Source organism: Eptesicus fuscus, chromosome 13 (genome assembly GCF_027574615.1).
Source record: "Eptesicus fuscus isolate TK198812 chromosome 13, DD_ASM_mEF_20220401, whole genome shotgun sequence".
NCBI lineage: Eukaryota > Metazoa > Chordata > Mammalia > Chiroptera > Vespertilionidae > Eptesicus > Eptesicus fuscus.
Genome location: NC_072485.1, coordinates 77,967,594 through 77,987,092, shown reverse-complemented (window position 1 = coordinate 77,987,092; position 19,499 = coordinate 77,967,594). Strand labels below are relative to the sequence as shown.

The 19,499-nt window shown below is 41.3% G+C and overlaps 1 protein-coding gene across 2 annotated transcripts in view; it reads right to left on the bottom strand.

Moving 5' to 3' along the window:
• Nucleotides 1–19,499, bottom strand: part of CHKA (choline kinase alpha) — a 43,613-nt gene that overhangs the window by 9,795 nt on the left and 14,319 nt on the right. Inside the window, exons 3-7 of one of the 2 annotated variants that reach the window (XM_054725599.1) lie at nucleotides 9,481–9,534; nucleotides 3,484–3,597; nucleotides 1,543–1,676; nucleotides 1,058–1,162; nucleotides 59–117 (exon numbers count right to left, since the gene is read on the bottom strand). In XM_054725599.1, coding sequence (XP_054581574.1) covers nucleotides 59–117; nucleotides 1,058–1,162; nucleotides 1,543–1,676; nucleotides 3,484–3,597; nucleotides 9,481–9,534 — 466 coding nt within the window. The remainder of the gene's footprint in view (nucleotides 1–58; nucleotides 118–1,057; nucleotides 1,163–1,542; nucleotides 1,677–3,483; nucleotides 3,598–9,480; nucleotides 9,535–19,499) is intronic. The other variant, XM_054725600.1, reaches the window with a different exon arrangement.

Here is a 19,499-nt window from a genome sequence, read left to right as displayed (position 1 = left end):
ACACACACACACACACACACACACACACACACACACACATAATGGAGGCAAGTCTTACCTTCTTGACAGTCATTATGACAAAATACAACTGGAGATGGAGTGGATTCAAGCAATGATCTGGAAAAGAAAGGATTTGCTATTACTTACCAAGCTTTTAAGAAGTCCAATGCAATGCAAATAGTCCTGCTGTCTCAACAAGCCCCCCACTGTATTAGTGCTCCAAACAACACATGGCCTCTGCGTAATGTCTGTCACTTGTGAAAACTGTCCAGTGTGGGCCAGGCTCCAGTACAGCCTGTGCTGTCTCTCCCTCTCCTTCCCTCCTCTCTCACTCCTCTCCTCACCTCAACTTTCCTCTCCTCCTGCAGTCCCTCCTCTGAGAGCCCGACTGACCACTGGCCAGAGCGCATCCCTGTTTTGGCCTCTGGTTTCCTTGAGAACACTTATCACAACTTAACGTTATTTTCTTTATTTATTTGTTTTCTGTCTCTCTTGATGGAACAGAAGTGCCTTGAAGAAGGTCTTGGTTACTGTTTCCTCAGCACCAATCACAAAGCCCAGCTCAACAGACTCTCACATCCTGGGTATTAAAGGTGTAAACACCCCCACTTGGGGCACGTGTGCTAGGAGTCTGCATCCCCGGCCTCCGAAGACTCCATGTGGCGTCTACTCAGACAGCGATGTCAAGCTTCTTCCTGTATTTTCCCACAGCTTGGGGTGCACTGTTCCCCTCACTGGCTGACACTCCCAGTCTGTCCCCATGGTTACTTGTTTTGGTTTTGTTTCAGAAAAAAACTACTACGCTGTGTGCGCTGGTGCCATAGCCAGCAACTCCCACCATGAAACCTTTGTGTACGACCAGCAAGTGACATCACTCCTGTAAAACTAATGCCAGGTGACAAAACCCATTGTTTAAAGCCATCCTGCAGGACAGATGTAAGTGCTGGACCTGAGGCAATGCTTAGTAAGCGATTACTGACAGCTGTGTTAGTGACTGAGGCAATTGACATTTCTGGATGCCTACTTTCTGAGTCAGGAAATGGATGCACTTACTGACCTCAGGTTCTCCAGCTCCAAAGGCAGGTTGTAACTGAGGAATCTGTGGAGCTGCTTCACCTTGGCTCCCTCGGTAAATTTAATTCTCAGCACTTGATTCAGATATCTTGCAAAAGAAGAGAACAGAAAGCATTGCTCAAGCACCACGCTTGTCCCGGGCTCTAGTTCAATGTAACCATGCAACACCAAGGGCACCGGATCTCCATGAAGGGGAAAGGGAAGGGCATGGGGTCCAGGGCGCTCTGGAAGTAGACTTCCTGCCCATCCACCTGTTCAGTGGCGTTTCTGCAAGTCTTTCCTGGTTCAGGAACTGATTCTGACATGGAAGAAAGATCTATTCATGAGGCATACACCACCAGCTCACAGCTGCACACCAGCAGACAAAGGAATCCCTCCAACTGAGTGGCCAGCCAGTGCTCACCTCTGGCACCACCGGGAGCTGCCAATGTACAACTAAAGTTAGAGAAAACTGATAGGACCACTTACTTTTCCATTGTTCCAAAAAGCCATTTCGGTTCCTTATTGAATGGCATCTTCATACCATGAAATGTGGCCATTTTCTCAGCTATTTCTGCAGAAATATCTGGCAAACTTAATTCTTCAGTCTCTAATCGCCGGCTCTGAAACAAAGAAGGGTGTTAGAAAATGGAAGTGTGAGCTCACACAATCTCTAAGGATGAGAAGCCAGGTTTTGTGGGTGTCTAAGTCTCAGCTAATACACAAAACTCCCTTAAGAATGGGCACTGTGCCGAAGATGGTGACCCACCAATTGCCATGGCATTTCTTTCTCTCTCTCTTTTTTTGTTTGTTAAATATATTTGTATTGATTTCAAAGAGAGGAAAGGAGAGGAAGATAGAAACATCAATGATGAGAATCATTGATGACCTGCCTCTTATATGCCCCCTCCTTGGAATCCAGCCTGCAACCCGGGCATGTGCCCTGACCTAGAATCGAATCATGACCTCCTGGTTCATAGGTAGACACTCAACCACTGTGCGACATGGGCCGGGTGTCAGGGCACTTCTTAGTGAGGGGCAGACCACCTTCAAAGGTCGATTTCATTTTGAAATTTTTAAACTGAAAGTCCTTCTCCCACATAATTTGTGACTGCCCTCTGCTGACCCAACACTAAAAGTATGCTCCCTTCTCTAGGCAAAGAAACCCAGGGCTTCAGCAGTTTATCAGGTGACCCGCAACCAGCTCCTTCATCAGCTGGAACAGTCCTCTGACACATGCAGGTGAGGTGTGGTGGTCAGCAGTGCTGTAAGCTCAGCTGAGTTTTGTCCCACTATTCACAGTGGGGGTCCCCAGCACCTGCTAGACTGGTAGAGAAGGTTCTCAAGAAAACAGGCGCCAAGTAAGTGGGACTTATCCCCAGCTTTCCTACTGCAGCCTGAGGCCAAGTGTGTGTGGCCGCCTTTCCACAGCTATTCACAGGAGCTCAGTAACCTAAGACTTGTCTATCTTTCCCACAAGAACTGCTTCCCTATAGAAACCCAGAGACATTTCTCTGAAAGTCCAAAGTGAGGCATAGCTCAGTGGTTGAATGTCAACCTATGAACCAGAAAGTTCAATTCCCAGTCAGGGCACATGCCCGGGCTGTGGGCTCGATCCCGTGTGGGGTGGGCATGAAGAAGCTGATCAATGATTCTCTTTCATCACTGATGTTTCTCTCTCTCTCTCTCTCTTCCTCTCTGAAATCAATAAAAATATATTACAAAGAAAAGAAAGAAAATCCAAAGTGGGGTAGCACAGGGTAAAGAGCGAGTGTCCCCAAGCTAGAGAAATAGCCCCCTGCTCAATTTGTGGCTTCTATACTCACTGCAGAACTACATGGCCAAGGGCACATTACTTACACCTCTGTGCCTCCTTTTCCAGTGTCTGTAAAGTGCCAACATGCCATGAAATTCCTGACAAGGCTGCTCTGAACTAGCTCAGACAATGCAGGCGAGTCTCCGGGCCAGCACCTAACCAGAGAGTTTCAACAAGCAGCAGGTGCCCTATGATTCAGGCCGAGGCCCATCAAGCTGTCTCTCTTCAACTCTGGATCCTCCACAAATGACCACGCTGTGATAGGAACAGGGCACTCAGCTTTTAGTAGCAGGACACGGTGGACTAATTAAAGAAGCTCACTCAGCTTTCTGAGCTGCTAAAAAGTGATGGTAGCCCTGGCTGGTGTGGCTCATTGGTTGGGCATTGTCCCTTGTCCCGAAAGGTTGCTGGCTGAGTCCCAGTCAGAGCACATGCCCATTTATGGGCTCAATCCCTGGTAAGGGTGTGCAGGAGACAGCCAAATGATGTTCTGCTCTCACATCAACGTTTCTCATGCTCTCTCTCAAAATCAATTTTAAAAATAAAATTTAAATTTAAAAAGAAAGAATTTAAGTCACATTTACTAATTCAGTTGAGTCGCAAACACATCTTACCGGGATAAACTGCTCCAGGCGGCCTTGCGGAAAGATGCCATAGAGCTTCGGCCCGAGCGACCTCTCTGCAAGAATGGCGAACATGACGCTCTCCAGAACCATGGCCTCAGTGCCCTGAAACATGCCAACAAAGCAGACATCAGCGAGGGCTGACTTGGGCCAGGCATCAGAGTGCTTTCCCACAAGCAGTGTCACCGGATCCCGCACCAACTCTTAAGATCAGGCATTATTATCATCACCCATATTTAAATATGAAGAAACAGAGGTTAAAAGATCTGGAAATTTGTAGGATCCATGTTCAAAGCACTATAAAGATGAGACTTAAAATTAACTTTAATTAAGGTCACTGACTCCAAAAATGGGACAATATCTATCAATCCTTTATTGCTCCTGTTAATTTTAAAGCTTGTGTGAGTCCCACCCTGGGCATCTTGTCCAAGGTCACAGCACCGCCATGCTGGTGAGGGTAGACAGTGCTGGATGGTAAGCGCAGGGGCCAAAGGCCTGGGCTGTGTGACAGTGAGCTTCCTAATACTCATTCAGATCAGGGGTCTGTTTTCTGGCCCAAAGAGCACCTGGGCCTGGAGCATTCAAGGTTTCTATTTTCTACTATTATCCCCAATCTTCTCCTCTGTCATTTAATGTTCATCTTCTTGCCAAGACATCTATGATGCTCATATGGTTCTGTCCTAAAAGCGAATGTGGATCTATAATCATTTTGCCTTCAAAATCCATGTTTTGGATTCAATTCAAACTATTCCTTAGTTCTCTTCTCTCAGACAGCAAATTATAGGTTGAGTTTCCATCTGTTGGGGTGAAGAAATGGGAACTTAACCAGAGGTGCACCCGAATCTCTTAAAGCTTTTCAAACGGGTGTGTCTGAGGAGATGCCAGCAGGCGTGCTCTGAAAATTCTCTCAGGGGTTCGGGGGGTTTCCACTGCACCCCTTGTTAAGAAACGTGCTGCTGTGCTTCTGGGGTGCCCCAGAACCGGCGCACCAGGTGGACAGCTTCAGATCGTGTTGAAGCACCATCCAACCACCTCCACAGAGACACCGAAGGACAGGCTCAGTGGGCACCACAGACCAGCTGGAGTAAGTCCTGTTCTGTGGGGTGGGCCCTGCATAGCTGAATTGTCACAGCCTATCCTTGCAGCCAATCGGCCTCAGGGTAAATCTCTCCCATTGATATGCCAAGAGCAATTAAGGCTCAACTACAACAGGAGGGTGTACACAGCCCACACGGGGTGGGAGAGGGGTGGGTAGAGCACACCTAGAGTGCCCAGATAGGGTGAACAGGGAGGCTGTGCAACTGGACCCTACAGGACACCTACTATACGAGGCAACTCTACCAAGCCTGGGAGACGTAACAGCTGTACCTAATACATAGAAACAAACACAGGGAGGAGAATAAGAAACATGTCCCAAATGAAAGACTAGAACAAAACTCTAGAAAAAGAACTAAACTAAACGCAGACAAGCAATACTAACACAGAGTTCAAAACACTGGTTATAAGGATGTTCAATGACTTAAGGCAAAAGTAAACAAACTTAGAGAGAACAAAGACATGGAAACCATAAAAGAGAACCAGTCAGAAATGAAGGATACACTAACTGAAATGAAGAATAATTTACAGGGAATCAACAGCAGAGCAGATGAAGCTGAGAATAAAAACAGCAACTTGGAATATAAAAAAGCAAAAACACCCAATCAGAATAGCAAAGGGAAAAAAGAATTTAAAAAAAAATGAGGATCGTGTAAAGGAACCCTGGGACAACTTCCCATTTGCCAACATTCGCATTATGGAGGTGCTAGAAGGAGAAGAGCAAGAACCTGAAAACCTATTTGGAAAAATGGTTAACTTCCCTAACCTGGTGAAGGAAATAGACATACAAGTCCAGGAAGCACAGAGTCCTATACAAGGTCAACCTAAAGAGGACTACACCAAGACACATCATAATTAAAATACAAAGGGTTAAAGACAGAGAGAGAATCTTAAAAGCAGCGAGAGAAAAGCAGTTAGTTACCTACAAGGGAGCTCCCATAGGACTGTTAGCTGATTTCACAACAAAAAGTTGCAGGCCACAAGGGATTGACAAGAAAGACTTAATGTTATGAAAGGCAAGGACTTAAAACCAAGATTATTCTATACAGCAAAGCTATCATTTAGAATGGAAGGACAAATAAAGTTTCCCAGACCAGAAAAACCTAAAGGAGTTAGTTCATCACCACCAAACCAGTATTACATGAAATGTTAAAGCATCTTCTTTTTTTAAAAAAATTTTTTTAATTTATTAATTTTAGAGGAAGGGAGGAGGAGGAGAGAAACATCGAAACATCAATTGTTTTCCACTTGTTGATGCATTCATTGATTTTTGTATGTACTAGGGATTGAACCTACAACCTTGGCATATTGGAATGATAATCTAACCAATTGAGCTACCCAGCCAGGGCAAAGAGTCTTCTTTAAGAAGAAAACAAGCTCTGACTAGGTTGCTCAATTAGTTGGAGCATTTGTCCCTTACACTGAAGGGTCATGGATCCGATTCCTGGTCAGGGCACATACCCCCGTTTCGGGTTCCATCATTTCTCTCTCACACCGATGTGTGTGTCTCTCTTTCTCTCTCTCTCTCTCTCTCTTTTTCTCCCTCCCCTCTCCAAGATCAATAAAATAAACCAAAACAAACAAACAAAAACACAAATATCCTTTGGAGAGGATTTTTTAAAAAAATTCTTTAAATCACACTCACATTACAAAAATGAAGACAAACTCATAGGCAATGATGCAAGCTCAAGTTAGTGAGAAGGAAACAAAGAAGAAAAAAGAAATGCTACTTGCAAAGATATGGTGTCAAATTTAAGTAAAAAAGTAATTCAGTCACTTGTACATGTGGTGGGGGAAGTGGATTTGCTGGTAATCCCCCACAGTTCTAGTCTAGCCACCACCCCCTTGTGTAATCCCCACAACTATGATCTAACCATCACCTTGTGGGGTCCTATCTTCATTTACTAATTTGAAGTTTTATATAAATGACTGCTATAAACCAAACTGCATCCTCCTCCAAATGCATACATTGCAGCCCTAACTAACCCCCAATGCGATGATATTTGGGTGAGACCTTTGGAAGGTGACTGGGTTTAGCTGAGGTCATGAGGGTGGAGCCCTAATGGAATCAGTGTTCTTATAAGAAGAGACACCAGAGAACTCTCACTACTTCTCTCTCTCCCTCCACCAAGTGAGGGCCCATGGAGAAGCTGGTATCTGGCAAGGCAGGAAGAGGGCTCTCACCAGAACCCAGCATGCAGGCACCCTGTCCTCCGACCTCTCGCCTCCAAACCTTCGAGAAATCAGCATCTGTAGTTTATGCCCCTGGGAATTTGTTACTACTAAGACAATGACAATAGGTCCAAAGGGTTGACCTATCAAAAGCTAATGGATTTGAAAGGGGATTTGACTGACAATCTTTAAACTCTTAATGACTGACAACAAATTCCTGACATCTCTATTTAGCTGGTAAAATGTCTTCACTCACTCATCTGATCAGACAGCAAACCTGTGTGCGGGGGTACAGTCACGGCTGGCTTCAAGTCCAGCACCAGAAACACCCACAGGAGAGTGCTGCAGAGCATCTCTCAAGCTCTCCACCTGAACCCGGGCTCTGCTGCCCCCAGGAAGCAGCAGTCCAGCGCCCCACCCGTGCTGGACGTAATAAAAGTGAGTGCAGGACAAGGAAGCTGACCTTGGCACCCAGACCAGCTGGTCTACCATTAGTGGCTCTTCACCATCTGTACAGCTCCCAACCCAAAACTTCAGCCCATTCCCCAGTCATTTCCAAAGAGTACAACGACTAAGATTTCTTCTGTCTAGGTACCCTAAATTTTGTTGGAATTAAAATTTGCTTTTAAGTGTCCTCTGTTTAGAATAACTAAGTTAAAGGTCATTAAGGTTGAATATGAATAAAACACGTTTCTAATCTAAATGTCCCTTACAGTTTAAAGTTTCAAATTTCATAGATTTAAACCCCACTATTATTTCAGTAATTATTTTTGCACATTGTGCCCACTCAGTGCAAAGGCTTCTGGGAGATGACTGCAAAAGAACACACACGGTCCAGAACCCTCCAGAGTTGAGTCAACCCACTGCCAGAGATGAAGACGGAAAGAGAACTTAAGGATGTTCCAACCTCTGTAGCATTGCTCTAAACACTGTAAACAAGAAACATCTTTGTTCTTATGTGGTTACAGCTCAGTATTTATTCACAGTAGGGAGAAAGGGGAATGGTGTGTGGAGGGAAGAATCTGGAAAGGAAGAAAATGAAAGAAAACACTAAGTCACAAACAAGACAAATGGGTAGTTAAGAAGGCTCACAAGTAATCTTAGAATGAGTGCATGGACCACAGGTGGTCTTTCTGTAACCACAAGGTCTCCAGGCACCCTGCTGCTTGCTACTTAACCTTTTGCACTCGGATGTCGAGTGTGACGGTTATTGAATGTATCAATAATTTGAAATATAAAAAAATCCAAATAAATGTTTGTATGAAAAGAAACTCCAGTTTTTTATTCTACTGCCGCGCTTTGTAAAATCTGGGGTATTTAAAAAATTAAAACCCGAGTAGAATAAAGGAATCGAGAAAAAAGCAAGCGAGTGCAAAGGGTTAAGTGACCAGTCGAGGTGGGAATGGTAGCAGATGGTGTGAATTCCTAGCAAGGGCCTGGGTGGAGGACAGGAGCTGTGAAACTATGGTGTATAGGAGAAATACAAAGACAAGGTTTGGATCAGGTGGCCTGAGGAGAGAGGGCAGCATGTGAAGAGGCCGTGGACCAAACTGTGGAGCGTTCTAGAAGTTAATGCAATAGGACATGAGCCTAGAAGGAAAGAGAGAAGGAAAAGTAGAAGAAAAGAGACAAGAGTTTTACTTTGTGTCTGTGTCCCAGCTGCCTTAGGGAAGGACACATTTCAAAATAGGTGAGGGCCCTGTTAAATGCTGCTGAGAAGTCAAAATAATAGAACTGAAAAAATAATTTGGACTTAGCATCATGGAGGTCCTAGTGCTCCGACATTTTCAACTACCAGCAGGCACTGAGGTCTGCATATAAAGGGCTCAGATGGGTGAAAACAGAATGTCGATCACTTCCCACCCGGTGACTTCCCAGTCAGTTCCAGACCCTCAGGATCAGGGTCTCCAGAGCAGGGTGCAGGTGAAACAACCCACCAGAACACGAGGACTAGCAGCACTTTTATTCCTGTATTAGCTCACCTCTTTTTTATGTCTGTCTTGATTATTTTAATAACTAGTACACAACTTAGTAATTAGAAAAACCAGTGTATTTATGTGTACAAATACATACATACATGCAACACGATGTTGTGTGTACATGCACACTTGTGCACACACATCCCTTATATACAAACTTGGGAGAGTGTGCTCAAAAGTTGTTTCCTCCCTGGAGTGTGGAGGTAACTGCTCCAGACTCCCCACTTCTGAGCCTCAAAGAGAGGACAGGATAACATCAGTGCTCTTGACCTCAAGCTCTTTTGAATTTATACATTTTCAGAAAGTGGGGTCATTCTAACTCAAATCTTGTAATTGAGGGAGACACCTTTCTACCTGGTACCTTACATAAGTAAAAACACTCCTACCTGCCCCGGGAAGAGTGGCCACTGAAACAACTGGGCAGTGATGATACGACGCAGCAGTGAAATCCAGGAGGCCTCCACCAGAATATCATGCACAAATGTTACCTCAAACTGCCATCTCTTAGTACCCCAAAATGCTCTCAGGTCACCCAAAAGACACCAAACATGCACTACCTCAGTAGGAACTGGAAACAGCCACTGTCCTCTTAGGCTTACTGAGGTGGCTCCCATACGCCAAGAGCCCATCCTCTCAGACAGACAGACAACCAGGGTCCTTCAGATACTGCCCCACCAGAGTGGCCAAGGTCGGCTAACATGGTTACAGCTCACCCAGATGCAGAATGGATTTCATTACTTACTTGAAATTCATTTTCATTCTGAGCTTGTTCGGATCCCTCCTTATTACAGGACCTCTATGAATGAGAAAAAGTAAACACTTCCGGTGAGATGGGGAACAATCAGCTAACTTTGCAACCACCAGAACAGCCAGGGGTAACAAAACATCACCGATTTTTAAAGAGTGTTTCTCAGTCCACTGATGTCTAAACTGCACCACCAGTGTCCAGCACTAGTACCAACACCTGAAGAAGCGCTTCGTTTCTTTACAGGAAAGGGATGTGCTGTTGAGACCAAGCAGCTGTGATTCTCAATCACTCTGGTGTACCACTTCACAATTTCATTGCTGGAGGAAAGGCAACAGAGGGCGCTCTTCCAACGAGGCCTTCCATAGACACATGGTCAAGCTGAGTCTGCCCTACTTAGCCAGGTGGCTCTTTACCTGGAGAAAGGCCTTCTTTCAACAAGAACAGGGAAGGCACACATGCTTGTGGCAAGCGTGGTCAGCACAGAACTCACAGAGAAGAAAGCCCTGTGCAGGCAGGTGACCTGGCACAGAAACTGTGCAGGTGAGCCTGCCAACTTGGTACTTTCAGACTAACTCTGCTTGTTCCTCTCAATATAAATTTGTCCTCCACCAAAAAGAGGTTTGTGTAAATTTAATCAAGTCTCTAAACTTATTTCACATATTAACATATGAAGGGATATTTTCACATCACTCTCCGCAATGAAATTGCAAATGACTGGTAACCAGGATTCTAGCAATAACAACAACTACATCATGAACCACCATCTTCCACTCTGCCTACATTCTTTCTTCATGGCCCGGACCATTTCTTCTCAAAGTAACCCCCACCCCAAGTGCTTTAAAACCTTCCTATATCTTCTAGCCAGGGCCTGGGGAAGCAAGTCATAAACTTAAGTGTCACGTCAAAAGTCTATACTCAAATACTGCCTCTAAAAATATGTTGTTAAAATTAAACTAAAGACACAGAAGGAAGCCCATAAAGGAAGCTCTTTAAAAATGTTAAGGTAAAAGATTCTTGAACCACCCCATGAAAAACATACCTTTCCATTCCACAGCTTTATCAAAAATACCTGTACCAAGGGTAGAAAGTGTGGACAGGAAAAAAATGCCACGTTAAGCAATACCAGCTACTCTAGCACCATTCAAAAAACCTAGTGATTTAAAGCAACAATCCCATCCATCATACACAAGTAACATTCCACAGACGTTTTAACATGTTTTGTATAAACAGTATATGTTCTAGCTTACTGAATATAAAACTAAACAAAATAAATATTCATGTGCATGAAGCTATCTGCAAAGACCTGCACTTACATATACTCAATAGTGTATTTACCATACAGTTAAGCACATTTTGTACAAAGTACAGAAAATACAAATGGGATATAAAACATTTTGTATAATTTGCATCTCTCTGATGAAAAGGTGGTACAGGTTAAATCCCGTTACAATGAGAGCTACAAAAATGAAAGTATTTCAGAAATACTTTTAGACCTCTGCTGATGGCTAGGTGTAGGATGTGATAAATCTTAGGAGGGAGTAATTAGGTATCATGAAAGCTTTAATCTAAAATACTCTCATGATTACACTGTTACTTAGACTTGGTCTCCTCTCCCCGTGGCCTACAAGGTACTTATGAATATGGACACCATCTTTGATTTATGTCTTTTCCAAAAGCACCAAGTAAATCCTGGTGCTTGAACACTTTTAGGACGGCATGAATAAATGAACATTCTGGCACCATGAAGTTCAAGGTGGCTAGCTCAAGGTGCAACCCAGGGTGATGAGCCGATAGTTATGGCAAACTCACATCCATGATTCCAGCAGTGGGAACACTGGCTACAGTGTTAATTGAAACACTGAATGGGGCGGAAATGTCCCCAAAACATTATATACTTTTGCTTTTTCTCCCCAAGGAAAATTAAGCATAAAGGAAGTTCTATTATCTGATATATCTCATACTTTGTAGGGAAAACTTGAAGACAAATAAGGAACTTCGATATCTTACAGAAATTTGTTGTAACTGGATTTGACCTGTACAGAGTTCTAAATGACTATGGTTATTCCTAGGTTATTATTACTCAAACTGTATCTCCTTAGATACAGTTAATGGGTTATTAAGTCAACAGAAGTCCCTTTTCCTTGTCTAATGGTGCTCTCAAAAGCAAGTGACTTCATCCAAAGTTAGAATTGGTTTAGTTCCCAAGGCCATGACTTTTGAACATATTAGCAACCATTAAGTGAAAATAACTTCCCCACCCTGCCCACCCCAGTCCACCCCCAAATGCATGCATTACTTCTGCCATAAGAACACCATCATGAAGGTAAGATGGACTTCTGCCATAGTCAACCTTCGGTTCTGTTTCCTCAGTACAGAATGCTCAGGTTCCCTCAAACCTGGGAATGATCCAGGAAACCTCAAAACAAGAAGATATTCATGAAAAGGTGAGAGAAGAGGCCTCCTCCTGAGGTAAGCCAAGAAGAGAGACTCACACTGCCAAAAGGTCAGAGACGTTTCTGTCCTGGAAGACAGTAAGTAAAATATATCTTGGAATCTGTGGGTTTTTACTTCAGAGGAACAAATTTATCTGAAGAAGATATAAAATATATTGTAAAAAATTTTACATGACTTCAATTATTTTGCCAACTAACTTGCACATTCATAAAAATTTGCTTTCATAAGCTAGAAAATAAAGCTGAGAATTTATATTTATTAGAAATTTGAACACTGACTGGTTATTTAATATCAAATAATTACTAAGATTTTTAAATGTGAACATTATTCTGATCATCTTTTTAAAAATCACCTTAGATACAGACTGAAACATTCATGGAAGAAATAGTATGGTGTCTGTGATTGGCCAAGAATGTTTAAATTTAAAACCCAAATTCCTAAATGTCTAAATTCTAAGATGAGAAAATAAAGGACTTTCACTTTTTTTGGAGGGGGGAGGATGTTTTGTTAAGCCTCACTCAAGGATATTTTTCCATTGATTTTTAGAGAGAGTGGAAGTGAGGGGCAGAGACAGAAAAAGAAAAACATCAGTGTGAGAGAGAGACATCGATTGACTGCCTCCCGCATATGCCCCAACCAGGGCCAGGGATCAAACCTGCAACTGAGGTATGTGCCTTTGACTGTAAATTAAACCCGGGACCCTTCATTCCACAGGTCGACACTATCAACTGAGCCAAACCAGCTAGGGCAGGACTCCCATTTTTTTATTTTATATACTTCCATACCTCAAAAAGTGTTTAAAAGTATATGTTACTTTTATAATAAATATATTTGGTTCAAGGTTTCCAATGTTTCTTTTTCTGACAAAATCACATTTAAAAGGCTTTTGAATTTTAAAGACCACCATGAAAAAAGTAAATGTTCATATTACAGGTTATTAGTTTTCAAAATGTTCTATTTAGTGATTTGCAGAGATAAAAATCCATTGGTAATAAAAACATCTTTAGGAGCTGGGATAAGAAAATACCACTTGATTGAATTGTCATATATAATTTTAGGATTCAAAAATGTCCTACTTTGTTACCTAATGTTTCACAATCTAATCATTTTATTTCTTTAAATTTGTTTAAGCCATTGGGCAAGATTAGCTCTTATCAGGGGCCAGTTCTTAATAAAAGGTTCCTCTAATGATGAACCTTTATGACTAGACTACTTTAATACAACCACAACATTTGTGAGACTAAACCAAGCAGCACTTGGTTTTCCCCAGAGTCTGTGTATGTGTGTCTATAAATAAATTAATCCCAGGGGCATGAAGTGGCATACAGCTATCCAAATGTCATTTGTACTACCTGAAACATTTATCTTCAAAATATCTTTAAAGATCCAATACTGCTGAGCGGCTGGCGGGGCAGGCTGGGAGAAGTGATGAGTCAGCTACAAAGAAGGACATGTCATCAATAGTGTAATAAACCCAAAATGCTACCTAAGAAATTAAATCATCATCAATTATAGATAATGTCATAAGGAGGTAGCCACTATGTTAAATACAATGGTGGCTACAGAGATTTTTTTAGATACAAATAAGAGTGTTTTATAGAAACATGGAGGACATTCTCTTCTTCCCAATAAGCTCTTCCCCATCAAAAAATAACTAAATGGACTGTCTCTTTCAAAGGCTATCGCAATATGATGTAGTTGGTTGTGGCCTTTAAAAATGCTTTGGACCCCTAGCCAGTTTGGCTCAATGGATAGAGCATCGGCCTGCGGACTAAAAAGTCCCAGGTTCAATTTCGGGTCAAGGGCACATGCCCAGGTTGTGGGCTCGATTCCCAGTAGGGGGCTTGCAGGAAGCAGTCGATCAATGATTCTCTCTCATCATTGATGTTTCTCTCTCTCTCCCCCTCTCCCTTCCTCTCTGAAATCAATAAAAATACATTTTTTAAAAAGTGCTTTGGCATCCAGAAATGAGTGAAGAAAGAATAATCCAAATGTTAGCTAGACTCAACCTTTAGGGCACCTAAGATGTGGTCCAGGAAAATCCTCCCTTCTCTCCACTGACCTGGGATTATACTTGTGAGCTGAGTCCTAACCCATGCCCAGGCTCTCATATTCACCCTGAGAATAACAGCTGTTCGTCCTCTTCTGAATGCTCAGTAACACTGAACCTGGAATGACATGGGCTTCTTTACTGTGCAGTCTGCAGCGCTGAAGACTTCTAAGATTCACCCTGGTTTCTGACCACACTCAATTCTCCAGGAGAGAAAAGATTCTCAGCACAGGGATGGCACCTGTCACCATGCCTGTTAATGATGGGACTAGATTCCTCTCTGCTGAGCTCGGGTGGAAAAAGCTCGAGAATTGCGACTCCACAGAAGTTACAGCAGTCATGCGGCTCTTTCCATTAAAATTCTGCAGCACGCTTTCTTCTGAATGTTACCATGGACCCTAACCTTCCTTCTCCAGGATTTCTAGGAGTTTTTCAGTGTAATAATATTTTCGATGTAAATTTTTGCTTTTATGGTTTCTTACAGCATTTCCTGAAAATATTTTACAGAACATATTTAAATGTTAGATGACAATGCAATGATTTAAAATAGAGCCTATGTGATTATTTAATGAGTATATATGAATTATGAGAATTTAGACCAGTGATTCCCAACCTTTCTAATGCCGTGACCCTTTAATACAGTTCCTCATGTTGTGGTGACCCCCAACCATAAAATGATTTTCGCTGCTACTTCATAACTGTAATTTTGCTACTGTTATGAATCATAATGTAAATATCTGTGTTTTCCAATGGTCTTAGGCAACCCTGCTAGCGGTTCTCAGATCGCGACCCACGGAAAACACAGATATTTACATTACCATTCATTAACAGTAGCAAAATTAGTTACGAAGTAGCAACGAAAATAATTTTATGTTGGAACTGTATTAAAGGGTTACGGCATTAGAAAGGTTGAGAACCACTACTCTAGAGTATCTTCAATTATCCCAAGAAACATTCTTTTGAATTTTGTAAAATTGGGTGACTTGATGAACATCAACAGACTAGAACTTCTACAGACAAAGACAAAGACAGGTGAGTAGCTCTTGGTAAAGAAGGCTTCTTTTAGGACCTTCCCAAAATGTATGTCTGACCCAAGGTAACTGCCCCAGGACTCCTGAGGCTGGAGGTCAAAGTACCTTCGGCATAAACAGCCCAAGGGTTGACTTGGAAGCAACCTGTTTCCAGGGGGAGAGAGTGCCCTGGCTCCTCAGGCCTGTGGACGCTTCCACACGGGATCAGCATTGCTGAGCGTGATAAAGCTACCAGGGACCCACCAAATACATGGAAAAGGATACTAACTGATCAGACAAGGAAGAAAGTTTGTTTCCAACTCTGACCAAAACCTCAATACAATGCTAAAAGTGATATGAAGGAAGTAGGTCAACACTTCAATTGATTTCTCAGGCTGAGGTCCATAAATTTCTAAAATAACTGAATGTCATTTTCTACTGAGGAAACAGAAGGGAATATGATTTATGTTGGACAAAAACAAAGCAAAACCCCTCAAAAAACAAAAGTGGAATATTCAATATATAATATTCTGACATCTTAATCACTGAACCTCTTTAAACACAGCACAAACTGTAGCTGGTGCTACTTAACAAAAGCATTACAACTTTCTTTTTAAAAAGCATTTCTTGAAACCAAGAACTAAAAGAAGGAAATTAAAGCTGTAGAGAATGCTCCGACTTCAGAGGACTCATACTATACCGTGAATCGTGTCTGTCACCTGGAAACCAGAGTGCTCCAGGCACGATCGCATGGACAAGCCTGCAGCAGAGAACACATGCACATACAGCTAAAGTGGTACATTACCCCCAATGCCCTCATGCCACCCAACACAAAGACATTCCTTCCCAAGAGGGTGGGCTGCGGTCACATCATCGTTCCAGGGGCCAGAAATCTGTATTGGTTTCATGCTATAAATCTCAAACATAATTTAAGACCAGCAAGACAAAGACACTTTGTATATGTCAAAATTAGACACAGTTGTACGTGGTTTATTTAGTTATCAAAAGAAGGCACCAAAGCAGGTATGGAAGGACTACAGATCGTAATTTGGTGACTATCTTTGTCGAGTGCTAGCTAAAAGAAATACTGGGTGGACCAAATGGGAATACAAAAGCAGAAAAAAGTTTGATTTCTGAGAGGGAAGTTTGACTAACTTAGAGACAGATATAATTACAGCATACTCAAAGTACAATGGAATTTTTTATTTTAATGCAGAATAAATAACACAACTTAAACTCATGATAACCCTAATTCAGAGTATTCAATTACCAGGGACATGGCTTTCAGTCACCTGGGACAAAGTGGGGCTCTTTGTGAAGGGGCCTCAGTCATACTGTCTGCAGAGTAAAGGTGACCTTAGTTCCAAAGAGAAATGTCCATTTCTCAGGAGCCAATAGTTTACTATTAACTATCTATGGGCTGTTCTATATTTTATTGTGGTTAACTTTTAATTAAACTGGGGTTAACGGGAAACCGGGAAGAGCACATTTTGTTTTCTGCATTCAAAAAATACCATGTACCAAATTTTAATCTTTTGAATCACTAACACATATCTGCGTTGTGCCTTGATACCTTTAATTGTATTATGGTTAGTACTCAAACAAGCACTAATATTAGCCTTCTATTACTCAAAAAAAAACAAAACATTTCCCAGACAACACTCGAGAGAGCTTTGATGTATATTATAAACATCCATGCCTGTGAGACCGTTCAAAACGGTGAGGCCGAAGCTCTCCATTCATGCACAGAAGGGATTGGCTCAACACAGTCACTGTTCTGACAGAGGAAGGACAAGGCAATCCTCTGAGGCTTCCGCCAACTGGCACAGGTTACAGTGAATGGACGATACGTACTGACATTTGTGTCTTCCACAATTCATGATAAATAAGCAAACTGGTTATTTGTAATCAGCCAAACTTGCTTCTTTGAAAAGGCTGCTACTGGATGCTGCAGAGCTCATGTTCCTTCCCAGTATCAGAAAGGAAAAAAATCAAGTTACATTTATAGCTAATTTTATCATGTCAAGCTCTTTTCTAGCAATGACATTTCTTACCACATGGCAAAGTTAAACTAGTATTTCTTCTCAAAACTCCTATTAAATCCAAAACAAAACAAAACAAAAACCCTATTAAACCATACTACTTTAAATTAGGGGCAATTTTATAGTTGAATTCAGTTTTCATTGACCACACAGTGAATGTAAATAACCTCTTCCTCATTAAAATTAGAGCTAGTCTGTGAAATAGATACCAAATTATATTGACATGTATTATTTTAAGATTACACCATTATTTTTCTATTTAACAATTCCCTACAAATAATACTTTGTACAGCTGTTTTTCAAAGCTGTGTTTCTTTTATTTATATTCTCGAATGGACCAATTCTTTCCCTTGTCTAACAGAGGACTTTTAATGAACACAAATCCTAAATAAGACCTCCAAGACACAATTAGGAAGTCTGCTTATGGCTCATCTTATATAAAAATAAGGGACAAAAACTGGGCCTTAGACCAATTAGAAGGTTTTACCTTGGCTTTCTGCTACTTAACCCTTAGTGAACTGCACCAAACAGCAGCCATTTCCCTGCCACTATGGAAATAAAGGAAGTTAGACACCTCACAACAACAAAGTAAGGAAAAACAAAAAAGTTGAGAAATATCTCATTATTTCAAACCAAGTCATTTGTAAATTACTGTAAATGTAAATCAAAGATTTCTATTTATTTAATATTTTATTGTCACAGAGATTAAAAATGTCAAAAGCTTAAAACAAAGAGAAAGGGGGGAAAGGGACACACTAAACGAGTCTATCATATAATTAAGCAAAACAGCAAAGTATTATGAGAAAATACATATTATGTACAGTCATCAATTAAGATTTTTAAAGAAAGGAGCTTATTTTAATCCACCTCAAAAGGATGCTACAACTGCATTTATATAGCTTATTTAGGTTATACCAATTATATTTCCATAAATGCACAATCATATGTAGAGATGTGTGTGCTTCCATCTAAAGTAAAAAAGGCAAATATAATATTTGCACTGTACTATATTAAACTCTGCCTTAAGCTATATCTCTTAATGCCAATCCTGACAAGTTACTGTCAATTCTGTTAATTTTGTCATTGTTTTGGGAAGAAAAGTGTCATTGTAGATTATAAATATCTCTTCATCCCTTATAGGCCAGATTCAAAGAGTTGATAAGATATCAGAAAATTTTAAACTGAGTTAAAAATATTGGGAAAAGAATTTAAGTTCATGGTAAAATCCCTGATAGTGTTGTGAAAGTTCAATTTTTAAAGCACATAACAACTGCTGTCTGGCTCGCCTCTTTCTGGCTCCTCAGTCTACCTCTATTTCCTTCTCTCTTACCGTGGTCTGGTCTGGGAGTCCCTGCATTTCCCCTCCTAGTGTTGTCAATAGTAGTCTTAATGTCTGAAAGTCTAACTGGCAACAAGTGCCCCTGATAATCCTGAAGAACCTGGGGACCAAAAACATTTACATTTGAAGCTGTAGGTTTCATAGTTTACTAGGTTCAAACTTCAATTTCTAAAAAAAAGAAAAAGGGTACTTAAACTAAGGACTCAATCAAGTAATTATGCTGAAATAGATTTCCACCTATGAGGCAAAGAAAGTTTTTTCCCCCCAAGAAAAGTGAGTTTATTGTCTAGTAAGTCAATCATGAGACTGTCAACACTGGCTCATTACCACCCTGTCAGCTACTCGTTTCCCTTTGTACCCAACATGCTCCAGGCACAGTTTCCAGCTGTCATCAGTAGATGCAGTTTCAGAAATGGAAACTAAACTTGTCTAATAAAAATATAATCAAGAAACTAAATGTAGAGTATCCCCCTACAAATTAGAACTGTATGTAAAATATATTCCATTCCATTAGTTTGGTAAGAGTTAATTCCATGTTAAGTGGCTTCAATTATTCTGCTCTTTATTTTCAGAGTTACCCAATAGCCTATTTTTCCCCTTAAAAACAAATAGGAACATAGAATTCTGTTAAAGCAAATTCTATTTCCAGACATTTCTATTGTACTTAAGTACTTACTATAAGGTAATAATCCTAGGCTGCTAAAACATTTAAAAGGACAACATACTAACTACTGAGAGTGAATCTCTGTTAGGGAAAGTCACAGGCTGTGTTGTAGCTGGCTCTTACTAAGTGACCTCCCAGTAAGGCAGCACGTTCTAGAGCTGAGCTGTCTGATGCAGTAGCCACCAGCTACATGTGACTACTTCCATTTAAACTAATTAACATTAAATACAATTTAAAAGTTCATTTCTTGGTTGTACTTGCCACATTTTAAGCATTAAATCAGCCACATGCAGCTGGTGACCAGCTTCCTGGATAGCACAGATCCAGAGCATCTGCCTCACCTCTCTGCTCTAGGCAGAGCACAGGGCTTGCCGCCTCGCTTAGTCTAGCACCTAGAGGAGTGCGGAGTGCATACTTATTGATTTTAAATATTCTTTTTATTGGTTTAAGAGAG